The sequence below is a fragment of the Convolutriloba macropyga genome, chromosome 14 (assembly GCF_964194025.1).
Source record: "Convolutriloba macropyga chromosome 14, txConMacr16.3, whole genome shotgun sequence".
In the NCBI taxonomy this organism is placed as follows: domain Eukaryota; kingdom Metazoa; phylum Xenacoelomorpha; order Acoela; family Convolutidae; genus Convolutriloba; species Convolutriloba macropyga.
This window is the reverse complement of record NC_134481.1, coordinates 32,690,126-32,715,320: the sequence shown is the minus strand read 5'-3', so window position 1 is coordinate 32,715,320 and position 25,195 is coordinate 32,690,126. Positions and strand designations below refer to the sequence as shown.

At 34.4% G+C, this 25,195-nt stretch overlaps 2 protein-coding genes across 4 annotated transcripts in view; one reads left to right on the top strand and one right to left on the bottom strand.

Annotated features, from left to right (window-relative positions):
• LOC142353516 (glycine receptor subunit alpha-2-like) overlaps positions 1–19,067 on the bottom strand; it is a 103,752-nt gene extending 84,685 nt beyond the window's left edge. Inside the window, exons 1-2 of one of the 3 annotated variants that reach the window (XM_075405773.1) lie at positions 19,050–19,067; positions 14,254–15,046 (exon numbers count right to left, since the gene is read on the bottom strand). In XM_075405773.1, coding sequence (XP_075261888.1) covers positions 14,254–14,449 — 196 coding nt within the window. In that variant the 5' untranslated portion in view covers positions 14,450–15,046; positions 19,050–19,067. Of the gene's footprint in view, positions 1–14,253; positions 15,746–18,663; positions 18,739–19,049 lie in introns of those variants that run through there. The other 2 variants (XM_075405772.1, XM_075405771.1) reach the window with 2 other exon arrangements.
• A 3,560-nt stretch (positions 19,068–22,627) lies between these two features.
• Positions 22,628–25,195, top strand: part of LOC142352907 (sodium channel protein type 4 subunit alpha-like) — a 48,244-nt gene continuing 45,676 nt past the window's right edge. The window contains exon 1 of the mRNA XM_075405062.1: positions 22,628–22,863. Within this exon, the coding sequence (XP_075261177.1) occupies positions 22,689–22,863 (175 nt within the window). The 5' untranslated portion in view covers positions 22,628–22,688. The remainder of the gene's footprint in view (positions 22,864–25,195) is intronic.

Sequence of the window (25,195 nt, the reverse complement as noted above, 5' to 3'; positions counted from 1 at the left end):
ACGATAGCAAGCATTTTGGGGCTCATGAGTTGTCCTTCAGTATACACTGTAGGTCAGTTTAATAAGACCAAACTTGCAAATTTCAACTGTTTTTTGTTAGTTTTTATGCTCCATATACGCTGTTATGGAAAAATGCATATCCAAGTGGTTGTAGATAAGGAAGTCGACAGAAAGTGAAGAATTTTTGATAACGTCCTTTTATTGGTATGAATCTGATGTCATGGGAAGTTTGTTCACCATATATATTGTGTCAAATGTTCTGTATCAACAACACGTTGTTTCGCATGCTGATGGCAAGGCAACTGATGCAATTTGCTCAAGTCGTTCATATGTTGTAACTCGGTTTCGCTGATCTGGAGGTAATTCGTTTTTGAGATTCAGTTACACTTCTTGATTGTCAGCACTTACTAATAACAGCAGCTAAAATTGAATGTTTACAAAACTGAAAAAATCATTTTGGCTTTTATAGAATGTAGCAATAAATTTTTGCCTATCACACTTGTACTACAAGACCAAGCTTCACAACTGATAGCTTTGTTCGAAATATCGCAAATGGATCACATTTTCAGACCCATCAGTCGTCTACTTAACACGGCCCAATCTAAAATATCCTTGCTTTTTGATGCCGCCATCAATCGACCAAACAAGATAGCCTTCTTTAATGTTTTCAGTTGCAATAGGTCGCCATTTTTTTGACAATTCAAAGTTGGCAGAAACTCTTTTTGAAACCCGTCCCAATTGACATTTGCATAGCTTTCAGACTTTCGAAAAAGATTTTGACTATCGAAAAATTCATCTGCGCATGATAGATAGGGTAAGCGAACATTCTTGTTGCCAAGCAAAAATTGATAGGAAAGCACTGCTTCTAAGCCATCAACGTCTATGTTGACTAGAGTCAACGGTCATACGTTCAATGTCTGTTCAACCACAATACATATGGTAGTTGAGAAAACCTCCACTGTAAGTGACTAGTTCCTCAACAATGCACGCATCACATTCTTGCAATTTCTGACAAACGTTTCTATAGTCCTGCAATGTAAGGTGCTGAAAAAAGTTAATTTTTGGTCTGACTCGTCGTTAAACTAGATGTTCTGTGATTCTATTTCTATTCCATGCAGCAACGTACTCTGTAATTTCTCGTTCATCTCCAACAACGTTTGTCCCGTTGACTTCGACCATCGTACTTGGTTTGCTTCTTCGAGCAATAGAACTTATAATCGAAATGAGACAACTATCTGTGGCTAACTTGAGTACAGTCTCTAAATGCAGTCAGACGTGAACAGACAACATCGCTGTTCGTTTCTTCTCCCAATCTTCACGCTGAAAGGCCGAAAACAGTTAACCGTAAAAACAGTCAACTTTTGTGAAGCCCGTAGAAACATCTAACTGTTCTTCGGATAGATTTGCCATTACTGGTGTTATCGTTTGTGCTCAGCCCTTTCTGCTCGTAATTCACTTGTTCTTGATTGGTCGTAAGTTGTTTCGTTTGCCTAAGGTCCAAATTTCTGCTGAGAAACGTTTCTTACAAGTTTGTTGCATTTTGATGATTGTTCTAGTGATCGCTTCGCAAGAATCGGTTCGCCAAATTGTTCGTGCTGTAGTAGCTGGCAGTTTCGTGCTTTTGCGTTTTTTTTTGTAAAAGCTGACTGTCAATGGTGCTTTTTGTTCGCTCAATGCTCTTTTTTTGTATGCACATTTTTGTTACCATAATTTTAGAGTTACTGAATGGTTCCCATTGAATAACAGCTTTGTTTTCTTTAGCTTGACTCATGAAGAAGGCTGAGGGTATGTTTCTTCATCTGAGGTAAAGATTATATTCACTTGCTATGGCTGTTCTGTTTCGGGTTGCATCAACCAGGCAGGTCAAGTAAGCCACTCACTTCTCCTGGCTCACGCTATTTTTGGTTGCTCTGGTGCCAATAACTGCTGGACGTTTACATTGTGAAGCATCAGTTGTATCTAAGCTACTTGATTGGCCACAATTAATTCTTCTTTAAACATTGGCCACATTCTGTTCTTTAAACTTTACTGGTATGACTGCTGTCAGATCCATTTGTGGTATTGAAGCCTTCATTGGAGCCTCCCTGTATTTTGCAATGACAGATGCTAAATATGCTGAGTATTATCTTGGTTTTGTTTGCAGATAGGCAACTGCAAACGTCGTGACATCAAATACGCCAGCAACCCAAAAAGTTTAGTTTTATCCCTCAATGTTTTGTGAAGTATCTTCTATCGATGCTTGTTTCGGTTACAACGGGAAAACGTTTTTTCCGCCTCAGGAAAGCTGCTGCTTCACCTAGCTTCAAGTCGTTGTCCCAATGTTGTCCATTCTTAATCAAGATTCTTGTGTCTCAAGTGAACACGGAGCGGAGCAAACATTCCAATGGTATCAACAACTGAAGAGAGATACAAAATTTCCTTCTGAGTAGTGGGGGTTTCAACTTATTTTTGGTACCCCTGCACACTTGAAGACTCTAATCAGTACCAATCCTTTGTAGATCAGGCACTAAAACATCTCGCCATGTCGGTTTCCACTTGTATTTGCTTCGTGGTTCTGATTGGTTCCAAGCCTCACGGTATTGCTTCCAAAACCCCGCGGCAGTTGCTGATAAATGTTACAAATGGTTGAAGACTTTGATTGCTTCTTCAGATGCTTTTACCGATTATAAGGAATCACAATTGTAAAAATGGGTTTGTATCACTTCTGCTCTGATTTGATGCACGTCTTCATTATCGAGCTCCAATTGGTTTAAAGCTTTATTTGACTAAGTTGGCAAACGTTTGGCTAAAAAAACGACTGTTAAATTTGTTCATTGGAACATGTTCGTCATTCTCGGACGCCATATAAATCTCAAGCAAGTTCTATTCTGTTCGGGAACTTCCCTTTTCAGAAGATGTAAATCGAAGTCGTCTATCACAAAATATGAATATTATTCCAAATAACCCGTTTGATAGATGAAGCACCCTATTTAACCCTATTTAGGCACACTTCTTTTCACTCCGGTAGAGTGTTGCAAACAAGTCTCGCTATGTCAGGTTTGTTCGCGTTTAGCACTAGACAGGGTGGCATATACCATTTTCCCCCAAAGCGCCTTTTATTTTGTTCGTCCACTATTTTCACGAATCACATCTCTAAATTTGTATCTAGTGATTGCTGAGAAAAAAATTTCAAGATTGATTCCCGTGGAACCTTCGTTTGATGAATTAAGCTGAATCAAGTCTGAGCTGTAGTTGTTCCTTGTTTTTGACTCTGATTCACTCCAAGCATTACCAATTCAAAAATTTTGTGTACGAGAACATTTCACTGATCGGAGCTTTGCCTCTGCTTCTGGTAATCATAGTTTGCGTTGCTCAATGAGATTGATGGTTGTTTAGAGGCCTCGATCGAATACAGCTTTGAGTGTAGTCCCTTTATTTTGCGAAAAATTTATCTATTCAGATCTTCAGTATTTCAACTACGATGAACGTAAAATTGGCGCTTTGGTTCATAACTCTTCTTGCAATCTTTAATCGGTAAATGAAACGATTGATCCGCTGTCAAAGAAAACTAATGTGTTTAGACTGTTGCTACCACAATCTGAAGAAAGTTCGTAGCTTCATTACTCTGATTGGTTGTTCCTGTGCTTACGTTGACCGCATGATAACAAACGTATATTTGGTTTTCGGAGTGTAGCATCCGATTGTGTTTTTAGGTACATCCCTTTACACCGCAAGTATTGATTAACTTTTGCCCAGACTTCTGTAACATGAGCGTTGCTTCCTCACCGCTGTTTAACAATAATTCACTCTCATGTTCATTAATAACGGATTTTTAAAAAAATTTTGAGTTCCAGCAGCTTGCGCACAGTGATTGTTGTGCGTTTGCTTTGTTTCTTTCACATTGAAATTTGCACTGAGTTCAATGTTTATGAGATCCATTTGTCTTTTTTTCACAATTTTTTGATCATTTTTTGTTCTTCTGTAAACGCTGAAAACCCTTCATGCACAAATGCTATTCTTCCTCACCACCTTTTACGAGGAATCAGATCCGTTTTTTTAATCTGGCAATGATATATCTAGACCTCAATTTCTCTTTAAGTTTGGAGGCAAACTTTACCACAAAGTGAAGTGTTGCGCTTGATTTTAATTTGCAATACTGTGCTGCTTGAAATCGTTAGCGAATTTGCCTATCTTCATTAAGAAACTGCTTAATAAGGTCGAATAGCGAGTTTTTAATGGCTTTTGTCTGCACAAATTCTATCAAATTGAGCGGCATTAATCAGATGTGGCCGGCGAAACTTACGTTCTATTAGTGACCAAATTTGTGTGTACAATGACCCCAATTAACCCATACTCATTATGGCTGACTTGCTTTTACCACTTAGCAGCGCGTTCAAGTGTGTCGTTTTCTCTGAGAGTCAGGAATATTGCGTCGGTGCTCGGTAGCAACAAACATAATAGACCGCTCGGGCCAATCAAACGGGTATCCTTTAAAAGCGTTTAGTCTAAATTTGTGTAGCAGACTTCAGCTACTGGGTTTGTCGTGAAATAGTGTTTATTGACTGTGGGTTGAATCAAAACAACCTGTACTCGATGACCTTGGCTTGCGTGACCCCCTGTCATACACCAAAACTTACCCGAGGGTAAGTGTTTATTGCTTCTTTTTCGAAACTGTCGCTGTTAAGATTGCGTTTCCATTCGGACGGACAAGCCAGAACAGCATACATCTCTGTTCCTTGCCTCATACCATCTGAATGGAGGTCAACTGCGTTTGCTCATGGCAGAACTATTATCTGGATTGGAGTCTTTAATATCAAGGGCTTCTCTTTGTTACTACAAAATAAGAGCCCCATTCTCTTCAAAGAGATTTAGCTCTAGCTCAGGCTCTTTTCTTTTTATTTCGAATTCATTTTTTCAAAGGAATTTTGGACAAAAAACCTTTTCTAATGCCACGAGTTTCTCAGCTTTTTATGAATTCTTGCATGGGAAATTTGACCCGTTTTTTGGTGTTCGTATTCATTGCCCACACCGAGTGGTAATTTGATCTACTGGCTGCGAATTATTTTCAGGCGGTTTTTCTTCAATGGACTGAATGATTGAACATGCTAAATGATTTGTCCAACTTTTCTTTCCGTAGATATATGGTATCTAGTGGGCATTAAGGTCATGGAAGAATTTATGTTGTTCTGTAAAACGTGCAAGCGATTCACTCTGTTTGTCAAGCAGTTGTCAAGCGATTGTAGATTTATGTTGTATGCCTCTGTTGGTTTCTAAAATTTGCTGATTGATTGTTTTGATTGTGCCGGGCTGGCCAACGTTTCCAATCAAAATGTATTTCTTTTATAATTTCCGTTGAAAATGCTCAGAACTTTTCTTAATCTGCGTATCCAGGTCGCAGCAATTCTGTGAACGGTCACCTTGTTTGATAATTTAGGCAGCAGTGTAATTCTTTATGCTAGTCAGGATTAATTTTTAAATCAAGGAACCGTCAGGGTTGGCCGACCAATTGTAACGGCTGCTCTTCTACCAAAGACAAGGGAACCTTTTAAACCTGCACCGTTTTTAAACCTGTCCGTATATCATTTTTTGGCAATTAACTTTCTTGAAATTAGATAAACGCTATTCCATAGTTTACACTTGGTTTACTAGCGACACAATTAGTTCCGAAAATTATTCGATCAGCCTGGCTCTCCAATTTGCTTCGCTCAGAATAACATAAAAAATTAAAATGAAACAATCCACTTTTGCTTGAATTTTGGTTAACAATGAATTTATATCTAGAAATTGCAAAGACCCTAAGTCAAACTCTACATATATGTCCTAGTACTGGTCAGCTACTGATCAGAACAAACGATTTTTAACCCCTATACGTTACTATTTGAGAGAATTTTTCTTGATAAACGAATTATAAAAATGAGACAAAACTCGCCTCGCACCTTTTGCCTTTTTCGTACACTCAATGCTCATTGGCCAGATCAACAAAAATTTGCCAGGCTTCATTAAGCCAGAAAGGGAAACGACTGCGTACTTGGTAGGAGTTTTCTCTGACCCAGGACCTTTGTTCTTCAGCGGAGAAGATTGTTCGCATCAATGTTAATCCCTTTTCAACAAGCCAAAATAAGTTCAATTGTGCAATAACTAATTTAATCTCCAGAATTAAAACACAATTACTAGTAATTTGCCGCTGGAGGAAAGTGCTTATTTACGCACTGTAGGTCAGTTTAATAACACAAAATTTGAAGATTTCAATTAATTTTCACTAGTTTTCAAGCTCTTTTTATGCGTCTAGTCACTAAGTTAAACATGTCAAAAGGCATCTGCAATTCAATGTAGATAAAGAAATCAACAGAATGTAAGCATTTTTCAATATCAATTTTTATGTAAAAATCTGAAGTCATGGGGAGTTTGTTAACCATACAGATGTATTGTCGAATATTCTGTATCAACAACAGATTGATTCGCGCGTCATGCGTAAAGAATCTCATGCAATTTATTCAAGTCGTTTTTACATTGTAAAACTGTGTTTCTGATATTGAGATAATTCGCGTTTGAGTTTCAGTTCCGCTTCATGTATGATAGTCACTCACTAATAATAGCTTCTTAATTTTTATTTTCAACAAAAAGAACAAAACAAATTGGCTGCTTTCTTTGACCTTGAGGTGATTTGCTTATATGTGAAGCTTAGTCTTCACAATAAGGAAGGGCATAAAATTAACGACGAAAATAAAATTTTTTAAAAAATATGATTTCATCTGCCCCACTTCGACAAAAACATCTCTAATGGAATCTGGGCAAATATGTTGAGAACATATACTTAATATGGTGTTGAGCTTACATTATGGCTTCCATATAGATCGAGAACTTGAATTGCGCCTACGATTTTATAAAATAATTGAGCAAATAATTTGAAAAGCCACGAAGTTGCCTTGTTGCCAGCAAACAGTCCCATTGAAGACAAGGAAAAATAAACAATCTCCGCAAATCCACAACTACGGTTGTCAAAAATTCAAAAATGTCAGGAAAAAAATTACTTCCGAAGAAAACCAATAGTAACAGTTGCAATAATCTCAACACCGAAAAATACTCAAGAAAAGAAAAGATAGCTTATATTGTCATCTCATGTTAGACAGATTTATCAAAATGAAAGCTGAGTGCTGGTAGTAAACAAAAGAGAGTTCAAATGTCATAAAATGATATAAATAAGTGACGTTAGCCAAAGCTTGTCCCCTGTTTAGGAACTAAAGCCGTGAATCAGTCAAATTAAAATGATAAAAACTGAAGATACCGTGACGCTAGTGTAGCAGTAAAACAGTACAGATTTATGATATTCCAATAGTTAAGCCCCATATCAGTACTGTTTCATAGTATTCTAAGGGCATTTTAGTCGAAGACGGTGCAGAAAAAACTCAGACAAAATATTTGTTTTCTCGACTTTAACATGGACAGTCGGTTTTTGATTCATTTCTCTGCTCATACAAAATCATAATAAATTTTTGAACAAATCTTAGAATTTTCCCACGATGCACAAATATGATATTTGAAAGCAAAGGATATTAGAAAAAATCGAGGGTATTTGTAGACTGAAATCAGAAAATAACGGGAAACATCAGTGCAAAACAGATGAAGTTCAATTAAACTACTAGTTCAGCAAAAAGTATTCAGTTTATTTCTGGTTGCTATGAACAATTTTTTTCAGATACTACAATGTGACATCCAGTTTTCCCCAAATAGAAGTGCGGGCAATTGGTCGTACTTTTGGCGGAAGTAGGGGTGGTGGTATTATTGGTGGTGATGGGGGTAGTGTTTTTTATAGAGGTGGGCGATGTGGTCGTGCTATTTTTTATATAGGTGGGGGTGGTAGGGTAGGTGGTGGGTCATGTTCATTTCGTTTTTCTTTCGTTTATATACTTCCATTGTTGCTGTTTAGATTTTCGTTTAGAAGTTTCGCTTGAATTTCCGGACATTTTCCGTATGATGTCAAAATTGTCTTCGAAGAGTATCTCTTCTTGAACTGCAGTCCACAGTGAATAATCTGCGGAGTCGAACATTGTGAAGCAGTCGTCGACTGTGCTCATGTTTCATTTTGAGTGTGGTTTTGCAAACGTTTGCATTTAAAGCAGGATGTTATATGTCAGAATAGGAATGCACTGCTCGAGAGCACTGCCCTATCATATTCAGAACGAGATCCAGCAGAGAATGATATCCAGCTGTGAGTAGGTTCAGGACATGCCAGAGGACACGTCTTACACTTCAGATTTTTCCATTGTATAAAAAATCATTATGAAGCATGATAGTTTCAGCGACCAAAATTATTTCAACTATTATGCTTTTTGTTTTTTTTTTTTCAATTTCAGCTTTTTGCCAGTTTTTTAGTGCTCATCAGAGAGTGAACTGACTGAAAATCAATTTTGCCGAGCTATTGCTAATGTTTAAAATTCATTGTCGTTTTTACTCTGTACAGTCTTTGAAGTTCTTGAATTCAGACTTTTCGTGATAAAAAAGGACAAGGTCAGATTATGGTCATAGTAGAAACTTAGACTGAAAAATAAATTGATTCAGCTCTTAATTACTATGTTACTATGATCCGGGTACGGACATCTGATAAAAACTGTTGCAAACTTGAGCGGATAGAGTATCTTGACAATAAAATGTTCCTCAATAGGATTACATGCATAACGTGGTCAATTTAGAATGATTTCACTAAGTGTGTTTTCCACGCGCTTTCTTGGTAAAACTTCTCTTGTTTTCCAGCGTTTTTGTGGGCATTAATATTGACCAAATATGCGCTAATTGCATTGTTCTGGATGACGGAACGATTTCGCTGGTTATTGATGAAAGCAACACTTATTGCTCTCACCAACATTACCCGGGGACTACTCAAGGTTGGAATATAAAGTTCGACGAACTCCTTCTGTATTGTTTCCAGGCGTTGTCCCACCTCTATCTAAACCTCTGTCTTCAAAGTGGGATTTGATAAACGGGGCGGGACATTTGGGAATCATCTAACATCACAAAAAGATGGGTCATCAAGCATTCTTCATCGTGGCCTTCAAATCTGACAAGACTAAAGGGCCGGGAGTTGACTAGACCTTCAATGTTGACAACTAAGGTAACTTTGGCGATCCAGCTAAGTTTGGTTGACCCAAGGTTCAATTAAGAGCTCGCTTGAGATCTTGAACGACTTTCCCAGACCCATTGACCATTGGGGAACACAAACAGTAAACATTCATGGGTGTTAATAACAGGAATTTTCGGTTTGCGCAAAACAGGACCACATAGCTTTCTGTTCCCGAGTATCGAGGAGCATCATCTTCAGACGGACAGTAATACTATTATCATTACCTCATTACCGTCCGAAGCTTTGGTCCACGGGGCAAGCATCACTTTTACTTGTGATTGCCAATGTATTTCAGTTCATAACTCAGGATGAGGTCCACGACCAAAGACAAGTATAGCTTATTGTTTGGGAAGAGGTGAATTGTGGTGAAGCTGTGTATATGTAAAACACATTAAAAAAAGGAGATTAACGAGACCCTAAAAGTAGAGAACACTAAGGCTGACCTTCTCTGTGAGGGCGTTCAAGAGAGTTATGAAAAGTCCATGTTCAACACGCAAAGGGCATGAAAAGACATAAGCGCAACTTTAGTGGTTATATCAATTTCTGCTCCCAAGTTTAGCTTGACTCATTAATAACGCTCGCTGTTAATTAATCAAAAAGAATAGATTTTTGCCATTCAACACTTTTCAGGTGCTACATTTTCGACCCGAGTGACAATTACTACATACTACTTGTAGCAAGTGCTAGGAAAAACCACTTGTATTTCCGAATTTCGTGATACATATTTGGAATGCCTTACGTTTAATTTTGATCTCAGATTCTTTTTCAATAATCATTTCTAAGAGATTTTTATTGTTGCACAATTCTCTAAAAACTAATAAAGGTAGCCTTTTTATTCTACCCCACTTTTTTTAATTTTTCCTTTTTTGACTTGTTCTGTAACGATCTTAATATTCGAGACATATGCAACTTCTTAAAAATGACGATTCATCTTCAATAATTTATCGATTTTGGCAAGTAAGAAGACTCAAGTCCGGATAGGCTCAATGAATCAGTAATTTTTTTTCTGTCGCCGATACAAAGAATTCCTGTTTTCGGTACTAAGTGTAGTTACTCATTGGTGACTTAAGGGAATGAAAACTATGTAAAACAAGTTGAGTCAACAAAACTTGTTTTGAGAGCATCGTTTACCAAACAGAAACAAGTACCATAAACTGATTGAGTAAAACAAAAGTTACTGACAAAAAATTTGCATAGCGGAACATTTAAAAATCCTTCAAAGAGAGAGATTGAAAAACCAAAATCTTTACTCCTGATATATCATTATGATTATCTCAAGTGATCTAGAAACACAAAAAATTTTTGTTCTCTTTGTCAGATCTGGCGCTGAAGCAAGTATTATTGAGACCAAAAAACCCTCAAAAAATCCCAACAAATTCATGTCCTTACATTGACTTTCATGAAAACGTTGCTTGATATGGGTACTGAAAATCCTTGTAGTTACTAACAAGTTTGGTTGGTATAAATTATGAAATTAAATAAATTGTTACTAGAACTTTTCCATTCAGTGTGGCTATAAGATGTGCTTCAAACTGGCATTTAACCAGTAGGCCTTAACGACCTATTTGTAGAACATTGAAACACAAAAAATTTGCCTTTTATTCAACGAGGTCACTTTTATAATTTTGTTTTATTTCGTATTTCGTATGAAAACGGAAAATCCACAGTTAAAATGCAGATCAAGTATAAAAAAAGAACGCGGAAAAATTAATGCATTCAAATATATTTCCTTGTGCTTGCGGAGTTTTGCTTCATATTTTGGTACAAAAAGTTGTAATCAAACTGATACGACCCAATTCGTTTTTGAGCGACTTCTGCAAAAGAATATATGTAAATCCGTTTATCCTGAAATAGCATTTAATTAAATCCTTAAAAGTAAGTCTAAAAAACAATCAATTTTTTTAAAAAAGATTCTTAAATTGTCATCCTATTCTCAAGAAATGTCTACCAAAAAGTAAGATGATGTGTCAATAAGAGCCATTAGGGCTTAGCTTGACCAGAAAGAGTTTGAAGAATCTCGCGATACAACTATCTATCTTGTTATACCTTGCAAGATTTTGCTAGATAGCAGGTTGTCGTGTAAAGTCTTGCAAAAAGACGTTTATTTGCAAGAATATTACAAGATTTTGTTAGAAAAGCACCTATCTCGCGTTGAATTAACAGGTAACTGTTGAAATTATTGAAGCCATAACCGGACAAAACAATTATACGGATAAGATCTCTAAATAACATGAAAACGCTGAAAATTTTATGGGGAAAACGAAATTGCAAAAAGTATCCGCCGCGGTAACTTTTATTGTTCCGACCCTCTTGAGGGGGGAGGAACTATATAATCAAATGGGTTTTTTTTGTTCAGTCAATTTTGGCTGATCGATATATTCACCGTAGAGAGTTGAGACTGGTATCATTAGAAAGCTTGTCCAGCGTAGAATATGGAATTAAAAAGATTTTTTTGATTTTCGAATTTACAGGGAGTTATCGAGGTTTAAACTTTTGAGAAAAAAGAGTGAATTCTTTTGATTTTATTCACATTTTCCGGAATTTTTGCCGACTTTCGACTACAATTTCGCAAATTTTGCTAAAAATAAGTTTATTGATTTTATTGCTAAAGACAAAAAATTATCTAGGCTATTTCTTCTTTTTTGTCAAAAATTCTGGATTAAAGTTTCAAAATTCAGAGTTCTTCATCAAAAACAGCACGAAATAAGTTTCTTTAGTCCACTTTGATTAAATTTGCAGGAAGTAAACACCCAAATACCACAAACACACTCTTTGTAGACTTAAATGGGGCCATTTCTACTTCAACTTCGGTTGGGAGTGCTCTGTAACTAATACTTTGCCGTTTTTTGCTAACTTTACTCTTGACTATCAAAAATGCGGCCTTCATTTTTGATTTTTTGACTAACAAAAAATCTATATCTAAAACACTCGAAAAGTTACGTGTTCTTAATTGACGAAGAGCATTAGCAGGGCTGGTTTTGTACCATTCGTGGACTGTTACAACCCAAACATATTTCGGATTGTAATCAGTTGGTCTTTTTTTTAAAAAAAATCCGATCTTATTTTATATTATTTAAATAAAAGAAAATTTCAAATCAAAGCTCACAATTGATAGGTCCATTTGACTTCCTAATTAACTCAAAACTAGTTTGTCTAGTTTATTACTTGACAGACAGCTTATGGTCGTTTTGAATTTTTTAAAAAAAAAACGGTTTTTGAATAAATAGTGGCTTATTAAACTTTGCCTCTACTTTTCACTTAATTTGGTCATCTTGTAGTATGGTGGCGGCAATGAAAAAATATTTCCTCGTTCTACTGAATTCAAATCTAATCATTTTTGCGGTTTTAAGCCTTAAGTTATGGTTTTCTTGCTTTGATAGAACTAGATTTAAAATTTTATTTTACTTTTAGGTATTTGCTCATTTTTCACATTTTCTAAATTTCTCACATTATGACGCTATTGACAGTTCATAAATCACCATATTGGCGTTCAAAACAGAATGCAATTGATATTATTATGATCCTTGAAGAAGTAGATTATGGTTTTAACGGCTCCGACACTAGTTTCTTAAAGAAATTCAAAGGATTTTTTTATCTTTTTACTTTGTCTTTTAGTCGTACAATAACACGGTTATGGTTATTTTCCTGTATAATAACACTTTCATTGGTATTCATGGAAAAATAGATGAGCAGATATTTGGATATTGGTAGATAACTGATGGCTTTCAGACTCTGAAAACAATTGTTTTCCGAAAAGAACACGCTTTAACTTCACAATTTTGTTCATTTTTTCTGTTTGTTAACTATTCTCGTTAATTACAGGCCAAATATGATTTTTTTTGTTGTCAAGGGAAGGTCTCAAAAGGGATTGATGTCACAAAAACTAAGGTTTTTTAAAAAAAATTCGTTATGATTTTACTGGCTTCGACACCGGTTTTCCACAAAAAAAGTAAATTAATTTTTGATCGAAGTCGTTTTTGACGTTCTTTTTGTAGACGTAAGACATATTCTAGATAATTGCAGGTCTCCAAGATTTCCCTTGGAGGAATAAATGAACCCATTCAATTATTTCATTTTTTAATTAATGGCTTTGATCTCTTTGGAAACATTTTTTTTTCGAAAAAATCTTGTATTACCTAATTTTGCCTTTTTCTTTTTGTCTACTTGTTACCTAGTTTAGTATTAATTAGAGGTCACATAATACTTTATCGGTGTTCGCCGAGGCTGCAATCCAACATATTTTGAGGGCCAAAGTATGGCTTTGCACCTTCAAAAGCGTTTTTTTAACTGATTTTTTGTTTGTTCTCTATCTGTTGTCATTTTGTAACCGCATTAAAAATTGAATACTGACAGTTCTTAATTCCCGTAGGTAGAAGCATTGGCAATTTTAAACCTATGGGACCTTTTACTTGATTTCCAATTGTTTTCATTACTTTGAAATTAATTGTTTTTAAAAAAAAAATGAGCGAATTTTTCAACTTGTTTTCAACTGTTTTAACAGCTTTTGTTCTGTATTGTCTAATTGTTACCAAGCCTTAATATTGACTGGTACCATATCTTTTACAAATTATTTTGTTTAGTTTCAGTTTCATCTGACACTATTTTGACTTTGATATTAAGTTTTGTTTTTAAAACAGACATAAAGTTTTTGATGTAATTAATGTTAGTTGTTGTTGTTGTTGTTGTTGTTGTTGTTCAATTTTGCTGTTCGTCTTGACCCGCTTTCTTAATATTGGCATATCTCATCAATCTAATGCATCATTTTTTTTACTCCACAGATTTATTTGCTTTAGAGGCTATCTTCTCGTTCATATACAAATCTTTTTTTGAAAATTTATTGAATTTTTGGGTTTTTCGATCTGTTCCTCATTTGGTAGAGAATTATGCCAAAATTGTGGATGAGCGGGGTCGGAACCTTATGTGCGATTGCACATTACCGAGCCTTCTAGTTTCAACTTTCAACGCAAAAATAGAAAGTTTTTTTGGAAATAATTTTTCGGAAGTAATATTTCCGTACCATAGTTGGAAGAAAAAAAACTAGACTTGAACTGCCGGAAGAAAAGTAAATTGTCGAAACATTTAAACCAATGGAGTATACATTTATTTATAAAATTGCAAATAATATTGGAGGATGGGATTAAGAATTAAATGTCTACCTTTATGATTGGGTCTGAGATGTTTGTTGTACTCCTCTTGAAGTCTGAGAGCCCGATTAGTTTCAGACTTCAATCCATACACGACCTTCTGCCAACTCACGTGATGATAAATAAACAACAACAAAACTATTCTTACTAACTGATCAACTTCCATTAGAAGTAAACTGCCCACTTTACTTATAACGGAAGACTTCATTTATAACTGATTAGTTATTAACTAAATTTAAAGCTTATCGCAAATGATATATAGAACTAGAAAGTAAAGTTGATTGGGGACTTCTTTGATTTTGAGGAAACAAGATTCAAATTGTAAGGATAATCTCAAACGATTAGGAAAGGATAAACTCAAGATAGGTAAAAAGATCTTTCCTCCAGAAAGAATTGACAATTTGGCTAATCCAACTATATTTTGTGGTAAATATTTTATCAAATAACTTTAAGACAAAGCTTAAACCTATTAGTTTTCATGGGGCGACAATTGTTCCGATAATTTACCCGCTTGTTAGCAATTTTCAGGGCTTTAAGCAATAAAAATCACTAAATATTGTGTATATTGTGACTATTACAGGTAGGAAAGCAAGATTTAGACATAATTAGAACAAGGTGAAAAATGGTTGGTGGTTTAGAAATGTGTGTATATTGTAATGGCAGAGCTATACACACATTCTGTCTTCGTAGGAAGGTATCTTAATTCACAGACTGTGAAATTGGCAGTTTATTAAAGCCATTCAACTACTCTTCAAAATATTCTCAAAAGGAAAATAGCGAGATAAATATACCATAACATACAAGCCTGGGAATCATATGTAAAACACAACAAAATATATCAACATTAACTTTAAATCTAAGTTAAAATAGACCAACGTTGAACTCCTTTCAAGCCGAAGAAGTTTTGAAAACACTCTCAATTATATTGATTCCGGATTCTTTCCCCAAATTCTGGAGAATATAAAAGAACTGGAAAAAATAAACTAACTGTCTCCGAAAAATCAATTTTTGAAGCAAAACTTTTCCTTTTCCAATTGATTTATGACTTGTCCGATTAAATTTGGCGCCTCCGAAGAGATGTTTACTGCTTTTTAGTAAGCAAACAATTTATTTATTTTGAAGGAAACTGGAATAATTTGATGAATTATGTTTTCCTTCCTGACATGGGCGGGGAAATTAAAATTTAAAGTTATAATGAAGTTAAATAATGGGTGAAATTTTCTCTCCCTCGGATAATAAAATTAGTTGTTTCGTGTTGCTTCTTTGTTTGTTTTTATTTTGTTTATTTGTGTTTTTGTTGATCTCAGGTGAAGCGCAGTGGGTTAGTTATTTGTTCACATTTTATTGTCTATGCTGATTAATTTAAATTTTTCCCTAGCTGAAGTTAAGATAAATATTGTAATGTAATACTCCCGCCAAGAATGGCCCAACTTAAGTCGGATAAAATGAAGAAATAAACAAAAAGCCAACAAAACGTTAAAAATTTATCCCGCCTGGTTTATAATTTTTAAGAAGTAACATTCCTTTTTCAACAGCAATGTTAGCCTCTAACTTTGCTATTATTGGCTGAAATATAAATGGTAAAATGGTACTAGTAGAATTGCTTTTGTCGCTGGAAGTGAAATTATAAGCGCGCACAATAGAGCGAGAATACACAAATATTATCAGGTTCTTTAGAGCAAAATCACTTTTTATAACCGCCCTGCTCACTTTTTTAGAATAGCTGCATAAAAAACCACTTAATAATTCATATTTGGCCAAAAATCATATTTATTGTGCTCCTTAATTGCGCAAATTGAGAATTTCTTCATTCTGAAAACAGACAAGAAATTGCGCTGAAATAAGTTTGAAATGAAACTTAGTTCTGTGTTTTCATGGCGTTATATAGCAAAGTACTTCAAATAAAAGGAAACATCAGAGCGGGATAGAATGAAAGAATTGAAAAACAATACACCCTTTATCCAATATTCGTTCAGTAAATTCAGCTGAGAAACTGATAAAAATATTTTGCATGCAAGAAGAGACAAAAGCATTGTTTGAAATGGGAATGAAGTTCCTACTACATTGAAAAGAGAGTCGATAATTACAATACAGTGGCGGCAACTTGAAGATGGGAGGTCGCGATGTTACTGCATTCCTTTATGACCCCAGTTTTTGATAAGTAATCTGCATATAGACTGCTTTTGGTCTAGACAAACAACAACAGATAAAAGTCACAAATAAACAAGACTTGTTCAACTGCTATCTGTATTGCTGTTAAAAAGAACATACGTAAGAGATGTGTAACAAATTCGCCATCAGAACATGACCTGGGCTTTATTGAGCTCAATGAGCCTGAAAAAGGTGAGAAAAGTACAATCTCAAGGGCAGTTATTGTTTTTACTAAGCAAAAAGATTCATCAAATAAAATTTTGCGGCTCAACCCTGAAATCCCCGTAAATGAATTTTGCAGCGACAGCAGCTAAGAGTTGCCTCTAAGTTTTATATTCCAGCATTTCAAATCAAATTACCACTTTTGGGTAATAATTAGGTGAGCAAAAATTGTTATCTGGAGATCTATATTAAACCAAAACTTTCGATGGAATTTTTTGAGTGCGTTTTAGAGAGATTCGTTAATTTTCCAACTTGTCAACTTAAAAATATTTCTTCGTTTTCAAAACGTGTGCACTTTTCAACCATCCGAATTGTTCTATTTCTCTAGAATTCACTATAATTTTTAGTTTTCAGAACCAAAATGGTGAAATGATTGGTACTAAGGATGTATTATAATGCAACTCTAGAAAAAACCAAGTTTAGTACGATGAAAGTATTATTCACTTGCGATCTAGTATGTTTTTGCGCAATTTAATGTAACTTTAATTGGTTTTGCATGCGTCAAAGTTTTTTTTGGAGTATTCTACGTTTGAATGCTTATTGTAAAAAGTTTCAATCATCATGGTTTTGTTTTACAATTTAGCTTGCAAGAGTATTTCAACTACTGTTGTGAACATATTTGATTTATTTTTTTTGGTACCTCACATCGAATTAAAACTAAACCGGATTTTTTCAGACAATTATTTTTGGATACGTAAGTTAAAAACTGAACTGCACTCGTGCTTGCTATATGTGTAGTCGAAACAGGTTTACCTATTACTCCTTTCAGTAAAGTTTTTCAAATTTACTAATTATGATAGTAATCTAACAGTTTCCCGCAACATAGCAAATGCCGCCATGTTAGAAGGTCGTGATTCTCGGTGATTTTTAAACATCGGTCATTTAGGTAAAGTAAGCTGGAATTCATTCAAAATTGACAGAGCAGGGCCATTATTTAATAGAAAAGTTGAAAAAATTGCAAGAAGTCGTCTTATCATTTGAAATCGAAGGCTGATCACAATTAATTATTATGATGACAACTGATCGCTCAATGTGCTGTTCGTTTACATGGAACGGCGTGTCAACTGGCGATAGAGTTCCCGGATTCTGCAATCAAAGAAATGATTAGAACTACGCGCCGCTTAAAAATGCGCAACTAATTTCCTATAGTGAGAAGACAATGAGATTTTAATCTTAAACGATCTCTAATTGTAAAAAATTTGAATATTTAATTATTTTTGTGTCATAATTTTGAGGAGAAAAAGAGAGAGAGAGAGAAAGAGAGACAGAGAGAGAGAGAGAGAGAGAGAGAGAGAGAGAGAGAGAGAGAGAGAGAGTCATCTGCAGGAATCTAATTCAATAGTTATTTGTGCTGAAGTTTGGAAGTTGTCGTATTTGAGAAGAACATGCAGGTCCATCAAACCTCGTAAATACGCAACTAACTGTAATTCTTATTTTATTGGTGTAAGTGTAAGGAAATTCCTCACTCAATATCATACTCTAGTACAGTGCAGACAAAGCAGTAAGTAGAAAATGATGAGAAAAACAAAATGGAAGCAATTCTTTCTATGGGCGTTTTTTGTTACGTTCTATTGTCCATTCAATTTCAAAGTTATACCGATTGTTTTCTCCATTATATTTTCTTCACACTAATTTATTCTTCAGATTTTTAAGTTTTTCTCGTGTATTGAAATTTTTGGGAGAAATATCGGAGAATTGGTAAGTTTGAGGGATAAATTCCAGCCAAATATCTTTTTTCTGCTCCGAGGCATCGATTAGCAAGGCTTTTTTGAAGCCTATTGGTGAGCTGTGCGATATGTGTGATAAATTTGTGTTGAGAGAATATGATGTCCCTAGATTCTGAAAAGAAATTATGCAAGAATAAACTTTAAGTTCTACTTTTAGAATACGACAATAACTTTTAAATTCCATTAAAAATGCCTTGAGAACGTTTTTTTGATTATCTGTTAATAACGATAAAGCGAATCCTACTGCTTGATCTAAACTCATTAAGTATGCTAAGTGGTAGGGAAGCACGTTTTTCGTTTCGCTATAAATACTGTATTTTACCGTGAACAGATCTAGGCTTAGACCTGTTAAATTACAAAAACCTCCGCATTGCGGAGATATTTTCGAAAAACCCGCCAAATCGTATTCTTACAAATGTTCTAACATAGATTTAAAACTCAAGTAAGAATGATTCAAAAAAGATCTATAACTGAGTTCCTGTTGAGAATTGGTTGCGTTTAGGGCGTGTCGGAACAACAATATTGATTTGTTTCTATTACGAACCTGACGGAACTATAACGAACTGTGAAATAAAGAAATAAAGTTATAGGTTCTTGCTGGTCTTAAATCAAAAAAAGAAGGCTAGACACAATAACAAAGACGCTAATTGGTCCTTGTTGATAAATATCGCAGCCGCAGTGCCAAGTAATAAAACAACTAACACCTACGAAATACAGTTTCCCAAAAGTTTTCTCTGTTTTTGAAGCAAAAGCTATTCATTTATGGCAACATTTATCCGTTCGAGCTCAGAATTTGATCGATCGAGTTTTCTACAATTACCCCAACTTTCATTTGTTAGGCGCATGACTTTGAGAGTGGTTTATGAGCCCCCTATCAGATTTAGACACCCTAGCCGGAGTTTAATAGCAGACAAGTGTGATTAGTTTTCGAGGAAAGAATTTGTGTTTTGAGGGAATAGTTTTCATGAGGAATTAGTTTGCGGGTCAACATTTATAATGCAACGTTGAACAAGTGGTTTGTACCTTCAAACCCTGTTACTGTAAACAATGAAAATTTTGCTGATTAAACAATTCGTCTGCAGAAGACAGTTGAAGTTCTTTGAAAATTAGTTGAGCCTGCAGTTCTAATGCTGAAATTTTGTATACAGAAATTGAAGTTTTAGAAAGTTCGACTGAGATTAAAAAAACACTGTCGTATACTGGCATATATAATTGGTCCCATAAAGTTGCAACGCTACCGAACGTTACAGAGGTCAAACCCTAGTTCAAAGCTAATGCCAAATTTGCAAACATTTGCAAATTTTTGCTCAATAATGCCAAATTTGTAAAAACTTGCAAATTATCTCTTCACAATGTCAAATTTGCAAAATTTGCAAATTAATGTTAAGTTTGCAAAAATTTGCAAACCGTGGACCGAGTTCGTTCCGGTCGAGCTCTGCATAATTTATCAATGTGGGTTATTTTCATAACCATTTCTCAGAGATTGATTAATTTAATTGAAAAATGCTCAAATTAAACCTTGTAAACGATTTGTGTGGTAAAATCACCCTAAAAGGACAACTGCGAACTATGAGAGACAAAAATATTCAGACCTGTTTGCAAATATTTGTAAAATTAATGCATTATTTTACAAAATTTGCAAATTTTTTATAAATAATTGCAAATTTGACATTAAGTTAAAACTAGGGAAGTTCAAAATTTAAAAATGCAGAAATCAGCACTTGGTTGTTAATTTGCATGACAGGAATTTTTCAGATGTTCGCTTGAGTTGCAACTTTATGGGACTGGCGATAAGCAGTAGAAGAAACTAACATAACAGAACTATTCTAAGTGAAAAGGGTTGAATTAATCACTGATTAGAGTCATCTTGAAGGAAAATTACAATTCATATTGAGCAAAAATAAGAAAAAATACTACAATAAAATGTATTTTAAGAACTGCCTTGATAAAGAACTATTTTCATCCTTTTGATTGAAGAACCGCGCGGACAGATTATTTGTTAATTATGCATTGATCTTATTTGGCAGAGCCTTATAGGACAGGTAGGTTAAGTCTTTATAGAAATAGATATTAAAAAGAAGAATCGGTGTTGTGTTCTTGCATATTATGTGCCGGCCAATCCAAAGCTGAACCAATTATTAACAATTAAAAATGTAAAAACTACTTGTCCTGCATTTATGTCCTCAGATACACGATGGTACCAAACAATTACGTAAAGCAGTAATCAGCGTTATTATCTCTCAAAACGTTATTTGTGATCAGGCGTGAAAAAAAGTTGTGAAAGTTTGCAGTTTTAAACGAGATATTTCTCGTTTTCTCCTATTGCGCAGAAAAGATTATTAAGCACAATCAGATGGACGGAAGCTGTTTGTTAGTTGTTCAAACAAGGTTCTATTTTATTGGAAAAATTACGAAGAAAATTGGCGAACATAATGCTACTGTGCATGAATTAAAGAATGCCAGCATTTTTGTCAAAGAATAGGTGCGCGAGGAAGTGGAATGGTTCAGATAACCTCATAATCTGAATCCAATTGAAATATTTTGGAAAAATTGGAAGGAACAATTACTGCGGCAGGGTTTTTTTTTGAGAAATTTGGAGAATAAAAAGAAAGTACCGGAAGTTTGACTCAGATATTGTTAGAAACTTGTATCAAAAAAGCAAAAAGTGTTATTATTTGACGATAGTGAGACTTTTAAAACGTTTTTCAAGAGTATGTAATTTTTTGGTGCTAACAGATTGTTCGTATCTGAGTATGGTACAAAAATATCACCATAAAAATGTTTAAGGTTCAGAATCTTTCAGAATCGTTCCTCCTTCAACTTTGTGCTCTATTCGAACAATCTGAACTCATCAAAAAACTTGAATACAAGAATATAAAAGCCTAAAATTATTTTAGTCGCATGTATTGTGGGTTTTTAAACTAACAGTTTTTTCCTCATGGACCAAATTAATAAAATTTTCTCTATTTTCGTTTTTTCTCGACAAACGACCACACTAACCCTTTCATGGTTTTGAAATTGAATCATGAACTTAACTGCTGCTTAGAAGAGTGATGAGTTCAATTTGGAAAATTGTTATGTCTAGAAAAATTCTGTAATGAATTATTATACAATTCAAAATTTTTGTACTAATTAATTGTTTACGTGTTTGTTCATTTAATTCAAACATTGATGCATGTTCTTTTCAAATAATCTTTTGACGTAATTATAAGTCAACAGATGACGTCTTTAGGGGGTGCAGACGTGATATTATAATATCACAAAATTTACTTCGAAAAAGAGCGACGAAGTACAGACCAACTTGCATACCATTCTATCAAATATGTATGAAATACATAACCGAAGAAAAGGGTATTCTGTCAAATTAACTATGGACATTGCTCCCACATCATCATTCGATATCACATATCGCAAATTTTGGTTTTCCTTGTCTCGAGACAAAAAAGCTGGTGGTTTAATTTTTTGAAAATTATCGTTTGAGATTTTTGGTTGCTATTTTCACTATAGAGAGAAACTCAGTTCTAAAAATCTATTTTATCGCATTGATAAGTTATTTCAAAATTTTTCGAAATCTCGTTGACCAGTAAAAACATTTGTATAATTCTTGAAAAAGGTATTTTATTGTTTAACTATAATCAAGATTTTTATCATAGCGTTAGATAGCGCTAAACTCAAAACTGGAAATCTTATTGCCAAGATATAGATGTGTTAAATTTAAATAAAAACTATTTCATGAAGGGCTAGTACAGTTAAATAAGGTCCTCTTTTTTATGATTGTGGTCAACAGTCCGATTATAACTATAAGTTGAACTGTCCTGCCAATTACTGTGAATTAAATTAATAAAAAAAATGAAAAACATACTACCATGTCGTCAATAAAAATGCTTCAATTGTATGCAATCATAGGCAAAAACATCAAGCTGCAAAAAACAACGAGGTAAAAAAGCTGAAATCTCATTTTGTTGCCGAATTTGCTCAGAAAAATGTAAAGGGATTTGAACGTGGAATCCACGCTCAATTTGTAAGCATTTCTTTTAACTTCTTTTAACAAGCTGACTTCTTTTAACCTGAAAAAGAGTGGAATATTCGACTTGTCAAGCGTCTGTCTGATTGTCAAATCAGGATGAAAATTTAAAGAAATGTGAATCAATTGCAAAGTTTTGTGAAAACTTTATTGTTTTCACTTTATAGTAAATTTGATCAAATCAATTTTACTCTAACTCAAACATGACTTTTTGTTCACATTTCGAAATCGCAGTTCTTTCTTCAGCACTGTGTAATTTACATCCAAATTGAACGCATTCAGTACCGGAACGTGAACTCGGAAAAGAAACGCGTGACAGCAAAATGAGCAATTTGCTTCAGCCGCCCAGTTTTGAGAATTTTGGGGGAGGAAGTGGAACTAACAGGTCCTCATCCCCTGAGAGCATTCGGAGGATCCCGACTCCATCATCGATGGCAGGTAGTTACATGGATGAGCAGCAGGCAATTACGAGGGAGAGATGGCCGCTGGCAATATCAAGTAGGACATACGTTTTAAGTTGAACGTCTATTGACAAACAATAGCCAAATATAATCAAATCATGCAACCCAGTGAATTAAAATTGAAATATCTTGACAAAGATTTTGATAAAAATACAAAGTATCAAAAGTAAGTTAGCAACCCCTGGTTATGTAAAAATTCAATTCTTGTTGCAATCTTACAACTTGTTCCAATCAAATTTCGGAGAAAATTTTTACATCATTGATCCCCTTGGATAGTGGTTTCGCTTACTTAAGAAATTCAGATCACACATTACGGTAACTTACCAGATACCCCAATGGAAAGTTGACGAACTTCATCCAAGTTCTACAGTAAGAAGAAAGTTCCCACAAGTACAATTTACGCATATCTTTTCTCCCTCTAGTGTTTAACACAAGTGCAAACTTAGCCCTAGTTGAATAAACCTAAAAACATATCACATCTTGTGACAACTCTTTTTTCACTATGAAACTTGGATGAAGTTCATCAAGTTTACATTGGAATTTCTGGCAAGTGTAATATCGCCTGAAAGACTGAGTTTTTACTTCGTAAATATAGTGAGAGCTAACTTACTTTCGCCGTTCATTACACTTGATGACAAAATTTTATCACCAATTGTAAGATCTTGTAAGATGACTGCTTCTCTTCAGAAAACTAATATCTTAAGAAGAAGATTGTATGAAGAATTGTCAAGCTCTATCTCAAAAATGATCAAATCAAGATCTTCCTGTGGTGTCTCAAGTTTTATGACCAGATACGTTAAGATAATGCATGTCTGTCAATCTGTGTCTCTTTTCGTTTCACTGCAGCCAGTTCCAGCCGCTTGAGTCGAAACGAATTGAATCTTAGCTGGATTATTCCAACATTAACAAACCAATGAGAACATTTCTCTTCAAGTGGTTGCCAACTTAATTTAAGTTTAATTTAATTAAATTTTTAGGAAGTGAACACCACCCCCTTTCGTTACCTTCTAATCCCGGCAATTCAGTGAATCGAAGTTTTAATTCATAAGGTTTAGGACTTATCTAAGATTGTTCACCGATACATTTATGAAACCTAAAAATAAAGAGCCTAAACAAAACGAGCACGATCGATATAGTACATTAGTAGGCTCAACAAAACTTATGTTATTTGCAATTTTTTTGAGTTTTATACGTACAATAGACAGGATTTTATGCGTATTATTCGGGAAGTTTGAAAAATGACCCAAAACTTTTGCGCTGTTCACATAGATTGTTCACATGGATTTAATTAAATATTGCATTGCTCATTTACTTGTTAAAAAAAGAACATTGTTAATTTCCTCTGGTACACATAAGAATAAAAAGCAAATGGTAAAAGAGGCAATGTAAAGTTAAGAATATAACATTATGTAAAATTATAAAATCATTAAATTACTTAACTAAAGTGTGACATTACATTAGTAAAAAATAGCCTAAAATGCGATTATAAAAAGTTCTCACAATTCAATATGTACATCATGAAGATTTTAAAAAATTAAAAACTAATGCTCTCAATGTTATCTTTCATATCAGTTACTTTTGGGTCCTTCAAAAACTCTTTCCAAAAATATTTTTTCAGTTCTTTTTTTTAAGGAAGCTTTCGATGTTGTTTTCAGTCTAATATTAAAAGGCATACTATTATAAATTGGAATGGCTTGTGCAATAAAAATTAGTTAAAAACTTAGTGTTCTTTCTTATATCGAACGTTATTTTTTTGACCTGTCATGTTATTTTATTCTCATGGTAGAGAGAGGTTCAATTTTATATGCTGGAAGATCGTTGCTGAGTAAGCGAAAAAAATATTTCGAGCAATGATCTTTAAAGAGAAAAGAGACTGGTAATATTTTGTTGCGACGTTTGAGATCTGTGGACCGATCGTATTGCCTCCTATTGAAAATGGTTTTTATTCCCCAATTCGATTGTTTTTCTAAATTTGTGTGTAATGACTTTTGCAAGCCTATCAAAATTAAAGCGGAATACTGTAGATGACTTATTACTATTGCATTCAGCAATAAAATTTTCGTTTTTTCTGGTGAACTTTTACTTAGTGTATTCAAAACCTTTATTCCACAAGCCATTCTCTGAAAAACTTTTTTCACTTCTGCATCAAATTTTTGTTTGCTATCAATAATTACGCCAAGATACTTCAGACTATTTGATTCTGCAGTTCTTTAGTTGTTGATATTCAGAACAGCATTTGTTAACCTTTTCCTCGTGCTGAACACAATATTTTCTGTTTTTGTTTGTTCACCACTAACTGGGACTTTGCGAAAAATCGATAATTTTTGAGATGTTATGTTCAAGTTTTGTTTTTGACGATATTTCATCAG